Source organism: Ostrinia furnacalis, unplaced genomic scaffold (genome assembly GCF_004193835.3).
Source record: "Ostrinia furnacalis isolate ACB-3 unplaced genomic scaffold, ASM419383v2 OfSCF1226, whole genome shotgun sequence".
Taxonomy (NCBI): domain Eukaryota; kingdom Metazoa; phylum Arthropoda; class Insecta; order Lepidoptera; family Crambidae; genus Ostrinia; species Ostrinia furnacalis.
Genome location: NW_021131465.1, coordinates 146,661 through 163,510, shown reverse-complemented (window position 1 = coordinate 163,510; position 16,850 = coordinate 146,661). Strand labels below are relative to the sequence as shown.

Below are 16,850 nucleotides of genomic sequence, written 5' to 3'. Positions count from 1 at the left end.
TTGTTTAGATAAATAAGTAAATCAAACAATGATCTGATTTTAATTAATTCATCTTTTTTATGCCAAAAATTAAATAAGTTCCATAATTAGCTGATTACAGCTTTAGTTTATCTCACCTGGTTCTATGTATCCGTATGTTAAAGTTCTTTAGAGTCCAATTTAAAAAGAATAGAATAGAATAAAATAAAATAACGTTTATTTTGCTGCCACATGAATACACATACATACATAAAACAAACAGTCAACATTACAGAATCAGTCAAAAGAATAATAATTAAAATTAAATAATCTATATATATAAAAGAAAGTCGTGTTAGGTACTCCAGAACCACTCCACTTATAACTCAAGAACGGCTGAACCGATTTAGCTGAAAATTGTCAGGGAGGTAGTTTAGAGCCAGGAGAAGGACATAGGATACTTTTTATTGCCATTAAGGCGGAACAAAGTTCGCCGGGTCAGCTAGTAATAAATAAAAAGATCCTGGCTATGTCCGTCTCTTCTATCTGGGCTGTACAGGAAGTAAAGACTTGAGTCCCCTGACCCAACGCAACGATGTCTACATTGAGATATGAATGCATATGGTGCACGACGAAAGTCCTCCCCTGACGTAATAGTGTACGACTTAATTCTCACTTTGGAGGTATTTAGGCCGTGTTCCAAGATCCAAAGTTTTTAAAAATATTAATCCAGTGATATCCATAGTTTTACAGCGAGGAAACAATTTAAAAGAGCAATGACCACGCTTATTGTCGTACCCGTATTCGTGCTAAAAGGCAATTTTATCGTTCCATTGAACGCTACTAAACAAACTATGCCTTTATTTATAAATAGCAGCGGAAAATATCGCTCGCTACCAACCTTTTTTGATAAAAACCAGAGGTTTCAATCAAATTACAATACTGGCTACCACATCGGGAAAAAATTAAAAAGTATCCAAATTTGAAGTTCGAATGTCATTCGGCTATCAAATTTCAGTGCGTGTCGTCACGCGTGGCCGCGTCGGGGTTTTTGTGATTTTTATTTCGCGTTACAAAAAATCAAATCATGTCGGCATCCGATGTTGGTATCGACGATTTGTCGAACATCGACATAACGTTGATGACTTTGAGGAAACCTACGGAGTTGAAGAAAGTGATAGACTCAATACCGAAGCCAGTAAGAGCTGTTCCGAAGAATGGCTTGCCCATGTGGTACAGGCTTGGCCTGGAATGCAAGCTCCCGATGCCCAAAATGCCGGTTGGGAAGATTGTGTTTGCACGTGGGAAAATAGGCGAGGACGTAAGTGAATAATTTCTTTGACCCGAGCATGACTTTGACTCGATGTAGCTTACAAAGGATTAACAAACACGTTATTATTTCTGTACCTGTGATTAAATTAGAAATAGATACGGTGAATCCGCTCTATTTCTCTACACAGCCTCTTATAGCACTAATAATTTACGCCCGTATTCACAAACATTACTATGAGGTCTCACAGTGCGCGTGGCCGCACAGGGTGACACTCGAACCAATCACAGAGCTCTATTGACGTTTTGGGTTCGATTTGCTGCTTCACTTAACCAAGCATCGTTTGTGAATACGGGTGTAAGATGCTATTGCCAGGACTGTCATGATACCATCTGTGATATCTAAATGATTACAAGATCCTGATATTTTATAGTTTTACATTTCATCACCTGTTGCGCCTAAGGTGAGCCTACTCTCTATTAACTCTACTATGTACACACCTCCCAAAGCCTAAGCTGCGAAGACTATAAACAGAATAAAGACCGTAAATCTGCTTTTACACCTCATTCCCATTTCTATTGTTGCTCTCACTAGAGGGGCACGTTCTGTTTACTCGGCTCGTAAAGTTTTTATTTATTCGAATTACTTACTCGAGTAATACTGCTGCTAAGTGGATGGTTTACTCTTAAAAAACATTTTACTACTTATTTTGGGATTCGTCTAATGTATTAGGCTTTTTAGGGCTTATGTAAAAGCCTTTTTATTGTCCTGTTGCATCCCTTGGAGAACCATCATTTCAGCCATTTGCAGTCAACTGTTGGACTTAAAATGCCAAAGAGCAGCAGAACGACGACACATTGTTTAGATTTACTTTTTAAAATAATTTATAGTCGACGAAGACGATGGAATTTTTGGGTAAAAGATGTGATCGTAGCAAGGAAAAATCGCAGAACATCAGGCCATTAGAGATAATAAAATTGTAAGAAACAATCCGTTTTATTATCTTAAAAACGTCGGCCTCAAATAATATCTTAAAATCTTCGCTTTTATCTTTAGCCTATCTTGTACTGTATGTACAGTCAGCGTCAATTAATTCATGCCACCCAAAGTAGCCAATAAGTTCGAAACACATCTTTGTCACAACTGAAATAAGGTTGTGCTGTCAACTTTTTCGTGATTAAAAATGATGACCACGACCACTCTGACAAGAGTGTACCGACTGAGAAGAAGAAGTCAACTTTTTTGGCCACTACTTATTTGACGCTGACTGTGCATGTAATAATTCCAAGCCTTATTCCAATACTAACCGACATTATACGAGTACACACATGGAGGCAAATACGCGTTTAGGCGGTTTCAGAAAGTTTCCGGCTTTAAATCCCTTTTTAAGAGACTTGGTTACGTTCATTATGCTAATGCTCCCCATTCAACCCGCGAATGACGTGGCTATAAGGGTTGCCATCAATATAACAGCATACTTTTTTTTATAAATATTTTTTATTGTGAGAATAACAGTTTAGTAACGGTATCGCACGATTTTGAACTTAGGTATAAGGAATTATATAATATTTTCAAGCTAGGTTTGTTTGTGAATCCCAGTACAAAAAATATTAATAACATGTTATTACATGGAGTAATTTTACTTGATACGGCAGTGGCTGTCAAGTGGCAGTGGGCGGGGCACATAGCTCGTAGAGACGATGGCCGTTGGGGCAGGAAAGTTCTCGAGTGGCGACCACGGGCTGGAAGACGTAGCGTGGGCAGGCCTCCTACTAGGTGGACCGACGATCTGGTAAAGGTCGAGGGAAGAGCCTGGATGCGGGCAGCGCAGGACCGTTCATTGTGGAAAACCTTGGGGGAGGCCTTTGTCCAGCAGTGGACGTCATTTGGCTGAAACGAACGAAATTTTACTTGATAAGTGATTCTAAATTTTCAGTCGAGCTCTCAAAATCTGTCATATATTGTAAGTGTATGTCGTTAATTAACCGGTTCTATGATAGAGTTTTTTTTTTTCGTTTTTCATTACTTTAGTTAGTTCTTTAGATGAACTCTACATAATTTTTGCCATTTGTATCTCGACAACCCTACACCCGAAGCATTCTCGCGTAATAAATCTTTTTAGCGGCTACGTTATTGTTTCACACGTCCGCGGTATGTTCTTGTTAGTTTCAGGGTCCAAACCAACATCCCGTTTTTCAAGTGTTTTACAACATCTACCTCACTGTGGGAATGTAGATGGGGATTTCATGCGCATACTAACTTAGCCAAATTCCCATTAGACTCCCCACAGACTTTTACGTTGGCCCATAGTAATTTGATCGGCTTCCAACTTATTGTAAGAATTAGCTGATACCAAGTCGGTGATTGTGTGTAAGATACTTGCATACAACAGCCTAACCAAACTATCGGCCAACCAAAATTTGTACTTTACGGGGTGTCTTAAAGTAATGGGATAGCGAAGAGAAGAAAAGAAAACATTGTGACTCAATATCCTAATTTTGAATTACGTGCCAACGAAAATTGAGATTTCGTTTCTATAATTCTAAGTTCATTTTTATATGAGCGGCTGTCTAGGCTAAAGATTGTTTTAAAAAAACACCCTTATCCTAATTTGTTACGTAACGCCTACGCCGCATTCATGATCCTAATGTTAGGATCTCTTCACAAACATCTTGTCTGCTTTGAATGATAAATTACCCTATATCAAAATTACGTAACATTTAACGTTTATAAACTTAAGCATTAAGTCATGTAATTCAATCGTAATCGAAGTAAACTATTTCGAAGTTAAATTGGTATTATTATTTGAAATTAGCTATTTATAGTCAACACAAAATATTTCTGGTTTGACCACCTAAAGTGGTTTTGAATTCAATTTCCCCGGTGAAACTTCCCCAAGTATTTCACCTCGACTTGAAACTTTGCAAACTCGAGAACCCTTGGTTTTTCTAACCAGCTTTTTATGCTTGTATAACACCTTTGCTGCGGCAGTAACTTTCTAATACTTTCCATTCCTTCGGTACAAGGTTAATAAACCTGGTATTAAAACTTACATTGTGGCGGCACAAGGCTTAAAGACCTTGTAATATTTAAGATATATTAATTTTATTTTTGGCTTCATGTTAATAGATATTGTGTTTTTTTTCTTTGAATATTAATAATAATGCATTTATTGACATACACCTGAAGGCGTTCGTGAATAACTTGTTTAGTATGAAAATTATAGCTATATTCAAAATACAAGGCTTATGCACCTTGTGCCGCACTGAAGTAGGGAAGTCTGGTGGGTATTCTAGTGATGTGAAATACAAATATCGATAGTTTAAATTAAGTTTTAATAAAAAATTAAAAAAGTAACAAACAAAGATGTTTTAATAATTTAGTCTAAATATTTTACAAATAAGACATACGTGCATAAATACTTAAATAAGCTATATTTAAAGAAAACATATTATTTAATAACATTTAGTTACAACTTCAAATGTTTGTCACGAAAAACATTATTTAAATTAGCAATAAATCGTATAGCAAATTAAATTATAATCAATTTGGAGTTTTGATTTTGTTTGTTTCTCTTGACGCCATGTCGACATGTGCGTTTCTTACGAATGCGAGGCAGCACTGGCTGCACGAAGCTAGCGTGGGGTGCGGTACCAGGTGCGCAGGGTACAAGGTGCTTCGACCTGGTTTCGCATTGTGAAGACATTTTATTACTTCCGTGCGGTACCAGGTCTAAAAACCTGGTATTAAGGTAGGTACATCATTGGATTCTATTTTAAGAATACATCATAGATATATATTCATCACTTTCCTACACCGGACCCAATTGAAGTTATGCCTTTCGCACGACAAGGAAGACTATAATTTTCTTAGCCGCACGGTAAGCGAGACGTACACAAGGTCTATAGACCTGGTTTCGCACTCAACGTGATAAGGTAAAGCAGTTTTTGTTGATTTCTTCACCGCACTTTCGTTGACGCAACCTCCAGTAGTTCATTCGGAGATATTTCTCTCTTATTTGTTTTATCGTTTCGAACATTTTTGCTTTCGTGTTAGTTCGGGACCAATTGGGTATCCCAAAAGTTTCTTGCCATGTTTTTACACGTTTTGGTTGTTTGGACTACGAAGCCGTTTTGTGTTTGTGTAGTCAGATTAGCACTTTTTGTTCGATTTCAACCTAACGCTTCTGAACCTTTTTAGTAAATTGCCTTTTTTGCATAATCACAGAAGTGAACAATTTAACGTGAGGCTAAAATAACAAGTCGAATTTTAATATTTATGTTGATGGTTAAAGTACGTAGCTAAATTAATTCTAAAGATTTAGGCCGCATTTTTATGAAATGAAAAGGAGTTTTTGTCGCCTTAAGGGTCTATCGAAATTTCTTGTTAGATGTTATCCATGTACCCATTATTTACCTCCTGTCCACATACAAATGAGATTTATGATGGAGCGAGCGATAAAAGAAGCGATTCTTTACTTTGATCTTTGACATTAAATGTCAAAGGAAAATTTTTTGTCTTACCACCTTAGGAACAGTCGTTCGATAAGGTCACGTATTACACGCAAATGACAAAAATTTTACTCTTGATATATCCTCGTACTGCTGTTTTCTTGCACAGCTTCAGTAAAACATTACCATTATTATATTCTCGCACTGCTCATCTACTTTTTCAAATTCAAATTCAGATATTTTATTCAGTACAGGCCCTTTCTAGGGCACTTATACACGTCCCAAATATAGCTTGCCCTACCACCACTTCGAGATGTGCTGGGGCTGAGAAGAAGTGGCGGAAGAAACTCGGTTACCTTTGTCAGCCTCTTTTTGCATTTGCATTTGCACTCATCTAGTCCAAACTCTAGTTAACTCCAAAATCGCATACCTTTAAGCCACTTAGCACTAGCTAAAAGTCTGTCTGCTTTGAACTGAAAATTTTTGAGGAACATTCCCTAGTACGGGCTTTTAAAGCCCATGATAACTAGTTTACTAGCGTTCGATAGTGCTTCCTAAATTCCCTCTGTCGCTGAGTCACAACTCCTCCGATGTACACATCAGACACAATATCCGGCCCATCCACTTTGAAAGGAATCGATATTATCGGGTCGCTATCCTGATAGTCATCGATAATAATGGGAGCGGTTAAGAAATTGTGAGTCAACGTTCTGTGACACCCTTAATACAGATTTGTGTTTCCTTCTGTTATTTAGATGGTGACGATGACAAACTATTAGTATTTTACATGGAAACAAATTTCTAAAGTTTCTAAAGGTAACTAACGCTAAAATCTTATTTGGGAATTAAGAACATTAAATGTTCTGTCATTTAATTAATAATAGAGCTAAAGAACAGTTTCGTCATCAAAATAGGGCTGTATGACTTTAATGTTATCAGTGTAAAACTTAACGTTTGCACTCAGCACATGGGTATGTTCAATGTTGTTTCTGTGCCAAAAAACCGGTATCGTTGGTAGAGACACGCGCGTTGGGCTAACGTGCCAAATGTGGGCCAGTTTGGCATTCGTTATCGCCCTGATAAGTACGTACCTGCCAAGTAAATTAGACGTATTTGGTACCATAGAGCCTATTCATATTTTGAACGACATTAAAAGGCTGTAAGGGGCTGTCACACGACATTTTGTGGGGTTCGCGTCTTTAACGAGCGTGTAAAAAGCGCGAATGTAGAGCGCTCGCAATTTTTTTGTCAGCGGGCACGATCGTGTTCTTGCATGAAACAAATTCTTTATTGTGATTTAATCGATCAAAATATATTTTTACAACAGTTCTTTCAGAGTTGTCGTTTCGAAAGCATCTGATAATGGTATATTTGTGTAAATATGGCTAATTAATAATGAAGCTTCAAGTTTGAGGCATGCATCGTCCGTAGTAAGCATTGTAGTAGTTGCTAGAGACTGATGACGCATGTTTAAAACGCTCGCGACTGAAAAACGCCAGTGCGATTTAGGCCTAACGTTCTTATTTGGTTCTAATCAAATAAACTAGCATTCTAAGCTAGCATTATTGCATAATTTTATGACCCGCGAGGGAGTAAACTGTATTTCCTTCTGACTGGGATAGGGCCTGATGGTAATGTAAATGCAGAAGCAAGTGTTTTTAAGAAAAATCTAAATAAGGGCCCAAACAGAGTATATTTTAAACCCGACAAGGACTCATAACCAAAAAACAAAACAATGACAGTAAAAAGTATTTAAAAAACATTGATTGCTGGTGAAACTGCCAGCAAAATAAAATGAATCATCCAGTAAACAGGAATCCGAAGAATGTACAATCTTTATCAGCGATTAAGCGATTAAGTTATTTGGACAACAACAAAGCAGCTATATTAATACTTAAGTCCGCATTATCATTAGGTAGTCACTGGATCAACTAGAGGTCAGAGAGCCGAACAAAATAGACTGAAATTATGTGTGTACGATTTACGAAATAAAAAAGAAACACTAAGTATTATAAAAACACAAGCACTTGCTTGGTTCCTACCTACCTATTGTGGTTCCCAGTTTGGTCATGATTACACGAATCAAATCACTTATTAACTTTATCAAAATAACGTTCTAATTGATTTGATTTGATTAGGAGGGTACGAAACTTAACGGTATACTTTTAATACCAAAATGATACAATTTTATCTGGTTGTATTAAACAAGTTAATTAAACTGTACATAATATATGAAGACTATATTAACATGGCTAGGCATTAACAGCTTATGATGCTCGCCTATTAATTTGCAACTGATTAAAATGCAGATTGCTAGTTAAAATTACAGTTTAATTACCATGTATTAATTTGACTTTAATATAAATTATGTATTACATTTACGTATTGCGAAATACAAACAGAATACCCAATAGTTCTAATTTAATACTGAAGTTTCAGACTCAAGTTTTAAGGCATTTCAATTTTACGAGACTCTGGTTTTGTGCGAAACTTTCAGACTAATGTGTTTTTGTGGGATAACGCGAGGACGTTTATCAAATGAAACGAAACTCTTAATTTTATTCCAAGGTGATATTATTTCCTCGCTTTTATCATTATTCCGTATCTACGGTCGGTTTGTCAAAAAGTGTATTTCCACTGAGTCTAGTCAGCTTTTTTATAGTGATAGCAGTTATTTTACCTATTTACTCAAAACATTATTGCAAAATTAACACAGTATAAAATGGGCATTTATTACGGCATTATCTTCAGTTATCCAATCACTGTTCTTAAATCCAGTTAGTCCACTTCTATTGAATATTCAGTTTTTTAGACGCACCTTTCTCACGATCACTTCTTTTATACCACAGGTACGAAGACTGGGCCTTGGTGGCACCGGCCCTCAGCCAACGTTCGACCTCACCGACCCTTACTGCAACAATGTGTCCTATGACTACGTGCCAGAACATGACCCCCATCTGGCCCACCACTTCGCCCAGAAGCCAGCGAGGAACAGGATGAAACAGCTCGGCTACTGCACTAAAGATGGACGGGCTGTGTGCTCGCTGAGAGAATTCAACCAATACAGAAAGTACCTGTACAACCAGTTCATGGATAGAATACACCAGGAGATGAAGAAATTGGTAAGTGCTGATGGATTTTTACTTAAGTAAAGGGTATAATCTAGAGCGGTGAAAGTGGCTATGAATATGGTTTATGAAAACTTGCTAGACTAGATAAAATGATTGGTTTTATAACTAGTTTGCTAGAAATCTTATTTTATAATAAGTACTCGTAACAGTTTTTAGGGAACAATTTGTTGATGTTGATATAACATGAGATTTGGTCAAGCATCATTCAGCTACGACAAGGTTTTCAGTTTCTAAGCATCTTTATTGTTCGCTCTCTGAACTCATGTAGATTGTAACTACCTATTTAATAAAGTTGCATCTCTAGCCATCCTCAATTATGTAAGTAGGTTTATACTCGTAAGATTGTTGTAATCCTTGTATCGTTTATTACTCAAATGCATTTAATAATTTTGTCATCATATTACCTACCGATCGTTATTATTCAACTATTAAAGGATAGTGACTTAAAGAACCTACAGCTGTAGAGCATAACTGAGTCACTGTTTGATGTATGAGAGCGGCGGGGGAGGAGTGACATTGACATATTATAACGTGACAAAGCATACAAATCTAAAGGCTTCCACAGACCAAACGCGGGTCAGAAGCAGTGCGGGTCAGTTGCAGTGCGGCTGAGGCACACTGAAAGCAGCGCAGTTTCAAAGCAGTTGCAACGCGGGTGGTTGTCAAAAATTTAATATTCGAAAAGCGCTTTCAACGCGCTGCTACCGTCCTGCGTCCGGTGTATCAGGCTAATTTATGGCCGCCATAGTAATACAAAAGCGCGGGCCCGCGTTCTCGTTGCTTCTGTCCCGCACCCGCGCTCCCTCGTTTATCGTTCGGCAGTTGCAGTGCGGCGCGGTTGGAGCGCGGGCCCGCGTTCAAATTTTGGTGTGACACACTTCAAAGAGTTTCTTGTATTACAACTTACGCGGGCCCGCATTCAAACTGCGCTGCTACTGCCCCGTGTTTGGTCTGTGGAAGCGTTAAAGGATATCTGAAGTCTCGCTGACGTTTGCCGTCTCAAAAACACCCTTGCCGCTCCCGTACCTTAGGCACTCACTCAGTTAACGTCAGACCTATAGTTAACCCTGTCAATGGTACATGCCATCAGGATGAACGAGCCCGTGACGACCTGACCCTGAAGAGAGTGGAAGTGGACGTGGCGAGGCGGTTGCAAGTGTTCACCAAAGCGGAGAGGGCAAGGGAGCACCTCGAGAGAGTGGCGCAGGAGCACGCGGATGAATGGGCCGAAAAGAGGAGACTGTAAGTATAATAATATTCTTGTGACGGAGTTTTGAAGAAGAAGTATAATAATAACGGCGGCCGCCCGTGACTTTGTACGCGTGGATCCCGTTTACCCCCTTAGGGATGGAGTTTCGTAAAATACTTTCTTAGCTGATGCCTACGTCATAACATCTACCTGCATGCCAAATTTCAGCCCGATGCGTCCAGTGGTTTGGACTGTGCGTTGACAGATCACTATGCCAGTCAGTCAGTCGGTCACCTTTGAGTTATGTATATTTAGATAATCCTAAGGGCCTTGCCACACTGGCGGATTACAAGCATTTTCAAAGCGGAGCAGCGACGCGAGGCGGAGACGTTGAGAATCCGCGACGTGTTCGCTGCGGACACGCGGTGTCACCGCTCCGCTTTGAAAACGCTTGCAAATCCGCCAGTGTGGCAGCTCACTAAAGGTGTTAAGGTGGTATGCTAGTAAAGTCTAGCGCTTAAGTCAGTATTTCCCAAAGTGGGCGATAACGCCCCCTTGTGGACGCTGCAGCAGGCCTGTTCATCTCCGCGAGTTTACATCGAAAACAAAACACGCACGATTGCCCCCTACAAGAGTACTATTCGACAAGGCCTCACATACGAGCGAACATTGACTCACGCACGCGTATTCTTGTGTATGATGGAAAAAAATAAAGAAAATGGTGTACTAAATACTGTGCAGTATTTAACTGCCTAAATAATAATAAAAACACAGAATGTACTTTTTTAAGTTGCCTCAAGACACTGAGAGGTAAATAAGTAGTTAATATTATTCATGATAATTCATGCTAAATCATGTATTTCCTCCGCCATTTTCTGCAGATTGGCACCTCACGTCACATCATTTTACCGAAGTCAGCCCTATAGCTTCGGCGCAGTACCGATCACTGACGTTTGTCAACAAAACTTCTGACAAACTTGCTTGACTCTTGAGACAAGCTAAATTACACCATATTGTTATTGACATTGAGCATACATTTTTTTAAATACCTTCGCGAAGTAAAATTTCTGTACGTAGTACTTATTATTATTCTGTGGCTGCAGGCTTAAAGGGGGGCGGTAAGAGACGCAGAAAAAAAAATGGGGCCGTTGTGTAGAGGCTTGGGATGCGTCATCTACTAGGAGGACTCTTAGACACCGACTGAGCTCGACTCTTGACTACAAGAATGGGGGGCGCTAAAAAATATTTTATTCTCAAAGTGGGCAGTAGACTAAATAAGTTTGTGAACCGCTGGCGTAAGTCAATGCCTGCCTGAGGTATGGAAGCGGGACAGGAGGGGTGCGTTGACATAGGTATTATGATGTGACAGAGCATACAAAATTAAATGTTATTTTTCAACCTGCTCTAGTACTGGGTAGGTGGTTGAATTTCATAAATCGTGCAGATTTTTAAGCTGTAAGTAAAAGTGTTACGTAAACCTTAATTAATATTTCAGGTACGTCCCTTCTTAATTTAACTTAACTGAGTCATCACATCCTTACATTAATAATTAACGTACTGTTTTCCCAAGTGAGAGAGACAAAATATATATCTACTGAGGCAATTTTCTCAATTACGGAGGTACCTAGTTTCGTCTTCTCGTAATTCCACTTGAGAAATTTTTCACAAAACATCCTTTGGGAGAGTCGCAATCATATGAAACGTGCTCAAGTACCCAGAATAACATAACGTTATAGCTATAATGATAATATTATAGGATTTATATCATCTGGTCGCAATACAGGTGTCCTCTTATTTTGTTAATTTTTATACTTAATAAAAAAAGGATTTTTTGGTCTACTCAAACGCAACAACTTTTCCCAAGGGACCGAAGTTCAAATATTTATGAAAAATAGCTTTCCACAGCAATCAGTATTTTAATATGGTGACGTATTTTTTTTTTGAGAATCTGATATTGACTCTGTAGGGAAAAAAATGAATTTGAGTAGTAAAAAGAAACATAAAGCCTTTTTTATCAAATAAAAAAATAACACACTGTACATTTCATAATTTGAAACCGATTAGGATTCCATGCTTTGGATAAAAAAGAAACTCTCCATGCAAGATCAATCACATGTCAGCGTTGTAACGGATCTCCCAAAACCTTTTTCTATGTTCGGAAAATAATTTTGTTTCAACAAAAACAAACTCTTTCTTACACGACCGAACCTATATAGAATAATGTTACGTAACCAGCAGCTGGCTTCAAGCAAATTTTAGGTACTTATTAGTTAGTTTAGCTTTTAGTCAGTGTTTCAGGTACGGGGGCGGCACAGGAGGGTGTTTTTGTAACATCAAATACTTATCAGCGATCTGCTTCAGATTTATATTTTATGTTACGTCATAATTATGTCAATGTCACCCCTCCTGTGCTGCTGTATATTGAAATTCTTTTTTTTTATCTACAATTACGAGGAGGCTCTTGGCCTGTATCTCACCTGATATTAAGTGACGAGCTTCACCCGGAATCCTCAACCACGGAGGAACTGGCCATCTTACCTCTAACTGCCGGAACACAACAATGATGTTAACATTTGTTGTTATGGCGACAGACTTAGGTAAGATGGTGGTAGTTAGCCAGGCTGACTTAGAACAAGCCCTATCACCAACCAAACCGAACAGAAAAATCTGCTCCCACTGGGAATCCAACCAGGGACCTCTGCGTCTGAAGAAGGTGAACTTACCACTAGACCACAGAGGCGGTTAATATGTAGAAACATAATAAATTATGTTTGGTAAACAAATAATTACTTCGGTAGTATAGAAAAATATAACAGTTCTTCTTCTAATTCTGGATAGCCTCGACCAGATTTAAATTGGCGACCTTTTCGGAATACATTTGCTTACGTTTAAGAATTAATAAAACAAGTATCTGGTAAATAATATACACGGGTGAAGGTCAACTTCTCTTCGGATTGCGTTTTATTAATAAATCTATTAAGGGCTGATTTTTCAAACATCAGATTTCTTTTAACTGAAGAATAAACTTGTCATTTTGACATATTTCCCATACTAAAACTGTCAATGTGACAAACTTATTCTTCAGATAAAAGTTATCAGGCTATTGAAAAATCAGCCCTAAGTATAATTGGTTGACTACTCACTCAGTTCCTCAGTCAGTTCCTGAGTTATGGGAGTAGCACGGGAAGGTGTTTTTGTGGATGTCAAGCGTCAGCAAGACTTCATATTTGTACGCTCTGTCACGTCATAATATATCAATGACACCCCTCCCGTGCCGCTCCCATACCTCAGGCACTGACTGATTTATTTATTTATTTTATTTAAAGACTTTATTGCACACACAACAATGTTCTGTACAAAAAGGCGAGCTTAATGCCATACGCCATTCTCTACCAGCTGACCTTGTTATTTAAGCACTAGACTAGAAAATATTAGATGATATGTCTGCCCATAACATCTCACCCGCCAGTTCCTCAATTACTCCGTGATCATGGCGCTTGCAACAGTGCCGAAAATATCGGAGGCTCGTAATTAAGGTAACATGGTAGCAATCCCGTCAATAATAATCATTCTAATTCTTAGGCTGAGTTGCACCACCTAACTTTGACCGTAACTATAGCGATAACCGGTGTATTTTGTATGAAATTTGACAGATTTTTGACGTTTGTCAAAGTTAAAGTAAGATGGTGCAACTCAGCCTAAGTTTAGACGAGTATGAAATGGGGTACATTTCACTTAAAACATTCCCTTTACGCCCACCACAGTCTCCAATCTTCGATGTCCTCCATATTGATCCTATTGAAAAGCCCTCTGCATAATCATAGCGTGCATGCTAATACACCACGACTCAGCAAATCTCTAAGTGCCATCCAATAGGCATGAGAATTTTATTTCCTTTTGAGTATCTCGGTTGACTGACATCAGATATTTGGCGCAGTCATATTCAGTACTACCCGGCGAATTTGATGAAAGAATTTTGCAAATTGGTCCAGTAGTTTAGGAACCGATTCAATACAAACAATCAAATCTTTCCTCTTTATAACATTACTAGCGCCGAGGCTTTGCACGGGTGCTAAGTATACATAAACCTTCCTCTTGCATTGCATCACTCTATCTAATACAAAAAACCGCATCAAATTCCGTTGCGTAGTTTTAAAAATCAAAGCATACATAGGAGGGACAGACAGCGGAAAACGACTTTGTTTTATACTAATGTAGTTATTGTAGATAAAATAATTGAGTAAAATCATTGTGAGTCTATCTAAACAGTAAATTCTTGAAGTTTTTTGGCATATGTATAAAGAAGCTCGTCTTCTGAATCGTTGTTGTGACAAAGTTAAAAATAAGGCGTCCGTGGCTACCAAAAAGCAAAATAACAAAATACGGGCGTCAGAAAATGGCGCGATATTAATACCCTGGGACTTGCGTTAACCATCCATTAAGACCGTAACTAATACCGACATTGGCATAGCTTATGAACTTCCAAAATCCAAGTAAGCCTTCGCAGAATCATTAATGAGGTTTGGTCAACAATTTGGGCCCGGCTTGGTGTTAAGTTAACAAGCCAAATTACGTGAGCTGTGAACACATTTATTTATGGCATCACTTCGTTTTCATTTGCCCCACGCTGAATTTACCCGTACATATTCCCTTGGGGACAGAAAACAAATATTTCTTCATTTGCTATTTATTAAAGAATCGATTACTGTTGATTTTTCGTTAACTGATTCTTACACAGTGAGTGAAAAACGTTAGTTTCACTTTTTTCAATTGAACTGATGTTGTCGTGATAGCAAAGGAATTATTTTGCGTAGCTTTTCTATTTGCAAAAGGATCTAGTCAATATTGAATATTCAGTCAACAAATCGTCAATGTAAACACATCGTATTGCACGAGTCACGACCCATTTTAAAAATATGGACTTTTATTAAAGCATCTTTCAATTTCTGTTGAAAAATAGGTACTATTTTTCTCGTGGTTTTTCAAAATGAAAATGAAATTTATTCATTATCATAGGTACAAAGTTGTTAGGGGTTAGTAGGTTCCACTATGATCTGCCGTATAGGCATACGATACGACAACGACATAGCATTCACTACTTCCAATTTAAATCGAACTAATTTTAAGTGACAATGAAAGAGTACTATAGCGTAATAGTAATATTTGTAATAGTAATATTTGTGCGTCAAATAAACTAAAGTAATTGAGATCCTCCTCTTACACTTTAATGATCACAATCAAATCCCAAGAGGCACCTGAAATTAAACCATCAGTCGACAGGGCTTTACATCATTCTCCAATTAATACAAATTTGAATGATAATACGCACCTGCGATTCTACGAATAAGTCTTGATTAAGGCACACTCCATAGTTAAATTTTAATTAAGAGCATTTGTAACAAAATCAGGGAGTTTATTTTAAACTTCATCAAGGTTTAAGAAGAGTCGTGCACGAAACATTTTCTCCTAGTTATTTTAGATGGTTCAAAATTTGTTGGACCGACTGAATTTAAATTCACAGGCAAACATCATAAAAAGTTGCTAAGAAGATCAATCTACGTTAGAGTATGTTAATTCTTGAGTGTAAATTCATAATAAAACGATGAGTAAACAACCACACGAAAGATGAAAACATTTAAAATTCTATCAATGCAAATTTTATAAGGACGGCAAATTGTATTTATTTGAATAGAATTTATTATACGATTATCGTATACGAATTAAATTCAAAAGGACTCTCAGGACGTTTTATCAGATTATCCAACCATCCAATTAGTGAAATGGGATATTGTCTAATTGTTTCAATGCCAACAATTTGAATTGTCTGATATTTCGTAACGCAAATTTGAAGGCGAGCGCTGAATCTGCGTTGGCAAGATTAACTTTGTTCGAAGTTTGTATTCTGTAGCCTTGCATGTTGTGTAGTTTTTTGTTGATTAACCGAGTGCTAATTACTTCCCTCGCAGGGCTTTCATTAGACGCGAGAAATCGGATTTTGTAGTTCATCCCATCACTCGAAGCCCATTACAATGACCTAGTTCAGGAATTTCAAACTATTCCGGGTATTCGAGGGCGATAGGTATTTCAAAATATTGGAACGGGTAAATTATGTTTAACGTTTCACTCGACGGCTATGAACTCTACTTTGATTTTATTGATATGAAAAGTCAGTTTGTGGTTAATTTTAAAAGTAAAGTGTGAACTTCACACAAAATTATAATATCATCATCGTTGTATAAATGCAGACAAATAGGAAAATAGAACAATACTTACTTTATAGAAAAAGATATCAAACATATTACTAGTAGAACATAAAAGCGCCTCCTTTGTGAAGTCCGTAAAAGGGTTTACGTAAAGGATAATAAATTGTTCTTCACAAACATAACATTTATTTTCACGATATCAACAAGTTGCACTGGCACTGGTCACTGAGACAAATAATGCAATACATTGCGTCGGCTCATACGTGACTTGGCGAACAACTTCAGAAATGTGTGTCAGAGGAACCAACAGCGAAAAATTACGTCAAAAACCAAACCTTGGCTTATAAATTGCTTGTATGTGCCGCATCCTTGGACGAATAAACCACCAAGGCCGCATCGAATATTCTACGTATTGGTGCATTGAAAAATATTGCAAAAACCTGACTTCAAGTTGAAATAAAATTCAATTTCGCGCTTAAGCCATACCTTACTATTTACACTAATGTAATAAAGATATAATCTGAGTTGTGGGTTACGTGGTTTGAATCCTTTACTCAAAGTTCAAGTGAAACTACTTACTATTGAACTTTGATTGATTGCGGACTATGGAACGTCAATAGGCACTTCATCTTCTATTAATTTGAATCG

The 16,850-nt window shown here is 37.8% G+C and overlaps 1 protein-coding gene across 1 annotated transcript in view; it reads left to right on the top strand.

Moving 5' to 3' along the window:
* The first annotated feature begins 974 nt into the window (after positions 1–974).
* The window catches only part of LOC114351952 (uncharacterized), a 62,288-nt gene continuing 46,412 nt past the window's right edge, over positions 975–16,850 (top strand). Inside the window, exons 1-3 of the mRNA XM_028303314.1 lie at positions 975–1,279; positions 8,529–8,801; positions 9,901–10,052. Of these exons, the coding sequence (XP_028159115.1) occupies positions 1,046–1,279; positions 8,529–8,801; positions 9,901–10,052 (659 nt within the window). The 5' untranslated portion in view covers positions 975–1,045. The remainder of the gene's footprint in view (positions 1,280–8,528; positions 8,802–9,900; positions 10,053–16,850) is intronic.